Source organism: Medicago sativa, chromosome 4, assembly GCF_051527215.1.
Source record: "Medicago sativa cultivar Bolivia chromosome 4, Bolivia_mono, whole genome shotgun sequence".
Classification (NCBI taxonomy): Eukaryota; Viridiplantae; Streptophyta; class Magnoliopsida; order Fabales; family Fabaceae; genus Medicago; species Medicago sativa.
In genome coordinates this window covers 51,712,645-51,721,748 of record NC_140752.1, presented here as the reverse complement: position 1 = coordinate 51,721,748, position 9,104 = coordinate 51,712,645, and the positions used below count along the sequence as shown (strand labels likewise).

Genomic DNA, 9,104 nt, shown 5'->3' with positions numbered 1-9,104 from the left:
AAACAGAGAAAAACACCTAGCAAATAGATAGCACGTCGCTCTCATTGGAAAATTACCAACGAGGGTAGGAACGATAGTACTATGTGCAAGTACAATTCTCTTTTTCCCTGCTTTTGTTTTCAATGCTTTAGGCTTTGAGTGTGTATGGATACAACAATACAAGTATGGTAGGGATTGCACGAGAGTAGGTACTGCATGTGCACCTTTGTGTGGGAAGAAATGGAAATATGTATCAAAAAAGGTAAAGGAGTAATTTGTATGACACTAAAAATACCAAACTCCTTTGCTGCGTACGTGTTAGCTGCTCAACAGTTCAAATTTCATACTTTTAATCTTTATTTTTCTATGAGAAATGATTTTGTACAACCATTTTTTGACAATTTTTGTAACAATTTTCTCTCTCATACTCACATTATATTTTTAATTTATCTCTCTGTTACTTTAGTTTTTGTGACAATACCCCATTTTTGTTGTAAATCAATGATTGTCCGCAAGTTGTCATTGAAATGGTTGTTCAAAATAAAACGACTGTTTTTTTATTTGCATCTATCATATTAAATAGTAGTCTTTGTTTTTGTCTCTTAGTTTAAATGGATCAGTATGAAGGTTGGGCCGAAATCGTCCTTCCAAATGGAGATTTTTGTATTCTAATATTTTTGTAGTTTTGTGAAAAATAAAAAAATAATTAAAAAAAGATGTGAAATAAATCCCCACAAAACAATATCCATGAATGAATTTTCACTTTAGAGATTGATTGATCTTTATATCGATATCAAATGGTTTATGTAGTACGACAACACACATATAACATTAGTGATGGGCAAAGGTAGCACGTCCTTATAGTCTTTAACTTGAATAATCCAACTCTACCCACATACATTTAGAATAGGCAGAACAAAATCAAGTTATTGGACTAAAAATGATTAATGAGCTTCACAAAAGACGAATTATTGAAGAAAATCTGAGTTCGATTTTTAATTTGAATAATTTTCGGTTTTGTTTTAACTACATATCTCTTGGCCGAACTCCAGATTACTACGACCAATTTCCACTGAGAATTAGAGCATTAACACACAAAAAAATACAAAGAACAAAAGAAGTATCAATAATACAATGAACTGCAGAGGCCATACACCAGTATTGAATTAAAATATTAACCTATGTAAAGAATTTTATTACTATTATTCGGAAAATTAAAGGTATACAAGATAGCATTTCTTATTCTTATTCTTATTTTTTATTTTTTTTTTTGATCTTAGATGAAGTGGTAAACCACTGAAAGTAAACTCACACAACTATGAGGCCCCGGGTTCGAACCCGGGTCATGACGTCCGGCCTTGCAATTTCAGCATTTGCCATTTGAGCTAGGACTTACTTTCTTATTCTTATACAAGGTATACAAGGCCAAAAAAAAAAAAGTATACAAGTTAATAATTCTTATTCTTATTAGGAATATACATACCCATTTATTGAAATTACAATGGCAATTACGGAAAATCCCGCAATTAGAAACCAACAATCACACCTTGATTTTGGTTATGCAATAAGAATCAGTATCCAAGGAAGTTATGTTAAAAAATATATCACAACTAATATTAACCGTGGCCTTCACCTTAAAAACCTTACTCATATGCACTTTCCCATGAAATGTTGCCTTTGCTGTCAAATTAAAAGAACCATCTGCAACATCCACCAAAAACTTATCATTAGATATCAACTCTACACTCATAAGCCCAGCAGTAGCACTCACATTTGTTGTTCTATGACCAGGGAGTTTTTTTGGTCCTATAGGAGCTATGGCTACTAGAGTGTCTTGATAATTAAGATAACCAGTGGTATTTTTGGTCTTGTAGGTTCCATAATTTGGGTTGAATATTGTGACTACCAAGTGTAAAGGTACACTTGTTACATTAGGTTGGAGAAATTGAAGGTTTTCAAGTCCAATTGGGTAGACATGTACATCTGGGTTCTTGGGTTTAAAGATTGTGAAAACTAAGGATAAAATCACGGTGGCAACAATGATTAAGAAAATGATTGACACTAACAAACATATTTTGAGGCCTCTTTTGGTCATGGTTCTTGATTCTGTGGGGTAACACATGTAATGAACCAAAGGTTTTGCTTTTTGGTGAGTCAATATCAATGAATTGACACAAAATATATTCAAAGAAAAATATGAAGGACAAGAAAAGAAGATTTGTGATTCTATATTAGATTCTATTTAATTGTAATTTGTCAGGACAAGGAAGTATATAATGTGATGTGATTTAGTTAGTTTTGATAACTGAACTTTGGGGGTTGGTTGGCAAATATCAAAATCAGAAAGTTGGATGCAGCCTAAAACTTCGGTCACTTGATTTGTAATTAAGAGACAACAATTGAAACATGGTCTCAAGAAAAAAAAAAACATTAAAATATTATTAATAATTGTTGCAGGTTTCGTTTTGCGGTGATAAAATTTGATTCTGAGTGAATTCATTCTATAAAATTGATTCTAATTAAAAAAGAGTGGAAAAATAATTATGTGCCTTAAAGAAAAAAGAAAACTCCTAACGTCCCTTACGTGTTTTATATGCAACATCTATACAAACACAGGAAAAATAAATGAGACAACTATGGATAAGCTTCCTTTAAAATTAAGGAATTCCACTATTCGCACTTACACTAAAGCAACACTTCACTCTTCTCACATACCCTATTCAAATTATAAAATTTGAAAAAATTGGATATATGTAAGAGAAAAGATGGAGATAATCACCAATAATCATTCCTGGATCGAAAACATCAAGTTTTAAATGAGAAATACTGTTGGGGGGGGGGGGGGGGGGGGGGGGGGGGGGGGGGGGTGTGGGAGGGATTTGGAAATAAACTTCCAATACAACATTAGATTACCGTAGCTCCAACACCATTAAAGAAATGGAATTTTTATTCCAACACTTCACTCTTCTCACATACCCTATTCAGATTATAAAATTTGAAAAAGTTGGATATATATAAGAGAAAAGATGGAGATAATCACCAATAATCATTCCTGGATCGAAAACATCAAGTTTTAAATGAGAAATATTCTTGGGGGGGGGGGGGGGGTATTTGTAAATAAACTTCCAATACAACATTAGATTACCCTAGCTCCAACACCATTAAAGAAATGAAATTTTTATTCCAACACTTCACTCTTCTCACATACCCTATTCAGATTATAAAATTTGAAAAAAATGAAGGGTTTCTTAGGGTGTTTTAACGTATTTTGGAGGGCGTTTAACGTTTTTTCGATTATAAAATCCAAAATTCGTACGACGTGTGAGAAACTTGTATGGTAGAAAAACTTCAAGAGACCCATAACCTATACTTAAGGAGCGGAGTCAGTCCAAGCATTATGGCAGTCAAAGCCTTTACTTTAGGCCTCTAAAAAAATCATTTTTTCTTAAAGCCCATTAGGCCTCCAAATAATTATAGACTATTACTTTTTCCACCTTAGTTGTTTTTCGCGTGTACTATGTGTGTTTACCGAATTACCCTTTGTTCAGATTCTGGAAGTCGAACAATATTTCGGCTTATGGAATCCAAACAATGTGAAAACTATGCAACCATGATGATGCTTCACTAGAGCTTCTGAAAAAACCATTCGCAATATAGAACAAGAAAATTTTACAATAGTTCAAAATATATAATCTGAATTATTAGTTTTGGGCCCACATCTATGTTCTAGAATCCTACCTTGTAAAGAGCGGGAAACATTTCAGACTATAGAATCTGAACCGTCTCTATATATAGGGTGTTCCTAGAACCTGACAGAAGTTTACGACCTTTATCACCAAACACTCTCTACCCCTCCAAAAACACACCATATTGGGCAAAAACATGATATTGAGTAGCAATCTGGTTATCGAGGGGCATCAACAACATCATTTTTGTCTGAATGGAAAGGTGATATTGTTATAAGAGCTTCCTTTTTTGATTTCTAAGCGCTTTCCTTTCGATCACGTCACCACATGTGTACTATAGCTTTGTTCAGATTGTGTAATCTGAAAGGGCAACAGTATGATTCAAATTATACATGTGAACCATGCTGGTACAGAAACTGTCGAGTTTTCCTAAACATGATTTTGTACTGTTTCAGTTATGGACGCGCCCATTGATGCCCTTACTCTAGCACCTGACATTGAATCTCCTATTATGTTGTCGACTGTTTGAACTAAGTTTTGGATGATTCCAATAATTCCAAGGCCGAGGATTCCCCACCTATAGTTTTGGAACAATTTCCCACTAAACCCAATATATAGGATTTTCAACTTGATGCTCCTCCATAATTTACCACTTGTTTACTGTAACACCCCGTTTTCCCAATATAAATAAATATAAAGAATATCAGAGTTTCTCATCAGAAACGGAGCATCACATTCATCTTACAACATTATCCACAATTATAATAATAGAAAGTACTATTTATTAAAATAACCAGCCTTTATAAAAATCCAATAATCATATGCAGCGGAAAAAGTTTTACATCATCTTATAAAATCCTTGGCACTAAAAGGCCACAACTTAATATCTTAAAATAGTCTTCGTGAAATTAGTCCAACAATAATAAAAGAAATACGTAACAAGGAAAACAATGCATCAAACAAATCCCCATCCCGTGACGTATCAGAGCATCCTAGACGACACGACGGAGATCACTCACAACTGCACTATTCTTCGTTATTTGCAAGTTACTCATACGAAGAGCAACATTTTCAAGCAGAAGGGGTGAGATACATAATCAAAAATAATAAGCATGTACTTCATCAATGGAATTTAACAATGTAACTACAACCTTTAGCAACTTATTACTTCACATTGTTGGAACAAAATGTGTTTAACAATGAACCTCAACGAGTTTTGATGATAACAAGGTATTAAAAATTGTAAATTGGACTAGCTAATATTTGTTCAAGTGTACAGGACCACAGTTAAAAGGTTACATCATTAATTGGTTCTGAATGAGCAAATAAAGAGCAAAAGAAAATGAAGCTTAGACAATTCTGAAGGCAATACGCTCCTGAAAGTGGAAAGCGCTCCTGAAGTCAAGCTGCTCCTGAAGATAGTAAAAGCGCTCCTGAAGAAATAGTGCTCCTGAAGAATAGTGCTCTTGAAGACAAGAGGTCCAGAAGCCACATTATCAGAAGCTGCAGAAGCTGCATCATCAGAAGCTGCCTCATCAGAAGTCATTTCACCAGAAGCTGAAGATCAACTGGATTTGCAAAAGATTCAGAGATTGAAGAATCTACATTTCAAAAGCTGTCTATTGGATTCGAAAACATAGCAGAAAATTAGTGGAACATTGCAACGGTCATTTCAAAGGTGTTTGAAGGCATGTGCTTGCAATTTGGACGAGAGCGTTGACATTGTACTATTGTACGAACTGTACAACCACCTTCTCCACTACTCTGTTTTGTGTCCACGCTACAAGACAAGAAAACAGCTCCAGAATACGGCCTCGCCTGCATAGATGTTCCTTTGGATAAGGAATGGATTTCAAATTGGTTCTTCATAGGACAACAACCAAATCAGGCAAAAGATCATTGGTGAAAGATCAAGCTTCAAACAACGACTCTTTGGTGTGCTGGCAATTTCACAACGTCTCTTTCACACCTCTATATAAAGGAGTGAAGACCGAGAGATTTGGTAATGCTGAACAACAGACTCTCAATATTTTTACAAGTGCCAAACCTCTGCTGAAATTGTTCTGCATTCACTTAGAATTTCTGTGTCTCAAAGTCATTTCTTAGAAATTCTTAAGTCCATTGAGTCTGTATCTGATTTGTATTGTGAGAACCTCTGATTGTATATCAAGTGTTCAACCTTAAACAATTTTCTGTGTAATTTTGTTTAGTTAGGAAGTCTCTTGTAGTTGTGCTTGAGCAGGAAGTCTCTTGATTGTGTTCTTGAGCAAAGGAAGTCTCTAGCTTGTGTGCTTGAGCAAAGGAAGTCTCTTGCTTGTGTGCTTGAGCAATTGTAATTAGATATTACTCTTAGTGAAATCTCCTTGGAAGTGCAAGGGGGACTGGACTACTTCCGGATTGTGGAAGGAACGAGTATAATTGCTTTGTGTCGTTCTTCTTCTCTCTCTGTTTTATTCCGCTGCATTTAGATTCTGATTATCACTTCAGAAGCTGTCTCACTTAGCTTCTGACCAGTGTGTTCAGTTTTTAGGAGAAACGAAGAATTTTTCAAAACACAATTCAACCCCCCCCCCCCCCCCCTTTCTTGTGTTTTTCTCACCTTCAATTGGTATCTAGAGCCTTGGTCTGTTGTGAAACACTTAACCGTGCAACAGTCAAAGATCTGAGAAAAACATGTCTACTCCTCCTCCTACTGGTTCTGGTGATACTAGCTATAAAAATGTCTCACATGATTATAGTGATAGTAAGAAATCCAGTGTTGGAAAGATTCCAAAATTCAATGGAGATGCTGAAGAATTCTCTTGGTGGAAGACCAACTTTTACAGTTACATCATGAGCCTAGATGAAGAATTATGGGATATTCTGGAAGATGGTGTTGGTGATTTAGTCCTTGATGAAGAAGGAGCTGCTGTGGATAGAAAGAAACATACTCCAGAACTGAGGAAACTCTACAAGAAACATCATATTATCAGAGGAGCCCTTGTCACTGCTATACCCAAAGCAGAGTACATGAAGATGAGTGACAAATCCACTGCTAAAGCTATGTTTGCTTCTCTCTGTTCAAACTATGAAGGGAGCAAGAAGGTCAAAGAAGCAAAGGCTCTCCTGCTTGTACATCAGTATGAGTTATTCAAGATGAAGGATGATGAAACTATTGAGGAGATGTACTCAAGGTTTCAAACCTTAGTTTCTGGGCTACAGATTCTAAAGAAGAGCTATGTTGCTTTTGATCATGTAAGCAAGATACTCAGAAGCTTACCTGCCAGATGGAGACCAAAGGTGACTGCCATTGAGGAAGCTAAAGATTTAAACACTTTAAGTATCGAAGATCTTGTTAGTTCTCTCAAAGTTCATGAGTTAAGTCTTAATGAACATGAGTCTACTAAGAAGAGTAAATCAACAGCTCTTCCATCCAAAGGCAAGTCATCAAAAGCTCTCAAAGTGGTTGAATCTGAAGAGGAAGAACAGTCAAGTTCAGATTCTGAACCAGATGCTGCTGAAATGGCCATGCTTTCAAACAGACTTCAGTATCTGGCCAAGAAGAACAGAAAGTTTCTCGCCAGAAGGGGTAACTCCAGAAGCTCAAGGAAAGAAGATCAGAAGGGATGCTTCAACTGTAAGAAGCCTGGACACTTCATTGCTGAATGCCCTGATCTTCAAAGAGAAAAGTCAAAGGACAAGTCAAAGAGGTCTACATTCAAACCAAGCAAATTCAAGAAGCAGATTAAGCAGAGTTTAATGGCAACCTGGGATGATTTGGGAAGTGAATCTGGATATGATAAAGAGGAAGCTGATGAAGATGCAAAGGTAGCTGTTGGGTTGGTAGCAACAGCAACTTCAGAAGCTGGATCAGATTCAGACTCAGAAGATGAAAACGAGGTATATTCCAAAATTCCCAGAGATGAACTTGTTGAGTCACTTAAAGAACTTCTTACACATTTTGAAGTAAGAACTAATGAGTTGAAGGATTTAAAAGAAAAATATGTTGATTTGGTACAACAGCAAAAATCAACTCTATTGGATCTAAAAGCTTCTGAACAAGGACTTAGGGGCTTTGACCTCATGTGTAAAACATATGAAGATCAACTCAGGTTCTTATGTCAGAAGCTACAAGAAAAGTGTGATGAAAAACCTTTAAGTAACCATGAAATTGCTCTTGAAGATTTTATTATATCTGGCATTGACAGAAGCAGAGTAGCTTCTATGATTTATAGCATTTACAAGAACAATGGCAAAGGAATTGGTTTTCCAGAAGTGAAACTTGAGAAAACCAATCTAAAATCTTGTTGTGAATGCATCAATGAAGGACTGAAAACCTTCTTTGTACCAGAAGGGGCTGAGTTGGAAACTGTTGTTCAATCAGAACCTGAAGCTTCTAGTTCTAAGGCTAAGATTACTTCAAAGCCAAAGAACTCTAAGTCAAAGGCTATGATCAAATCTGATTCCAAGACTTCAAAGGTTAGGATCCTGAAAAGATCAGAACCTATTCCTCAGAGTCTGGTGAAACCAAAATCTGAGGCTCTGAAATCTAAGTTTCAGAAGAAGACAGTTACTGCTTCTGAAGTACCAAAACCTAAGGTGATGGTTAATCAGAAGCAACCCAACTCACAGCACAAGGTACAAGAAGTGAAGAGTAAAGCCTTAAGTACTAACCTTCCAGGACCCATAGGACAACGGGTACCTAAATCTAAAAATGTCAATGATGCAGGTATGTCTAAGAGCAGTGCCAAAGCAAAGATCATGGTACCTAGACAGCGGTTGCTCAAGACACATGACAGGAGACAAGTCCATGTTCCTCAGCCTAACAATGAAAGAGGGAGGAAATGTGAAGTTTGGAGGCAACCAGTCAGGCAAGATCATAGGTACAGGAACTATTGGTAATTCCTCCACCTCAATTAATAATGTATGGTTGGTAGATGGTCTTGAACATAACCTTTTGAGCATTAGTCAATTTTGTGATAATGGTTATGATGTGCTTTTTGAAAAACCCAACTGTACAGTAATCAACAAGGAAGACAAATCCATTGTGTTCAAGGGAAAGAGAGTTGACAATGTCTATAAAATCAATTTTTCTGAACTGGCTGATCAGAAGGTGATTTGCCTACTATCAGTGAATGATAAGAAATGGATGTGGCACAGAAGGTTGGGACATGCTAACTGGAGGTTAATCTCTAAGCTTAGTTAGTTACAACTTGTGAAAGGGCTACCAGACATTGACTATCATTCAGATGCACTTTGTGGTGTATGTCAGAGAGGGAAAATTGTGAAATCATCTTTTAAAACCAAAGACATTGTTTCAACCTCAAGAACTTTAGAATTACTCCATATTGATTTATTTGGACCAGTGAGTACTGCATCCTTATATGGAAGTAAATATGGATTAGTCATTGTTGATGATTACAGCAGATGGACTTGGGTGAAATTCCTGAAAAGTAAGGA

At 36.1% G+C, this 9,104-nt stretch overlaps 1 protein-coding gene across 1 annotated transcript; it reads right to left on the bottom strand.

The window, feature by feature from the left end:
* Positions 1 to 1,091: 1,091 nt before the first annotated feature.
* LOC146929710 (uncharacterized) lies at positions 1,092 to 2,229 on the bottom strand. Its single transcript, XM_085701488.1, has one exon. It carries the CDS (start codon positions 2,099 to 2,101, stop codon positions 1,520 to 1,522), a length of 582 nt encoding a protein of 193 aa, XP_085557614.1. The 5' UTR covers positions 2,102 to 2,229; the 3' UTR covers positions 1,092 to 1,519.
* Positions 2,230 to 9,104: the final 6,875 nt, after the last annotated feature.

What these genes read in the sequence shown, in the direction of transcription:
- LOC146929710 (XM_085701488.1), bottom strand. Translation starts at nt 2,101, where the DNA reads ATGTGTTACCCCACAGAATCAAGAACCATGACCAAAAGAGGCCTCAAA.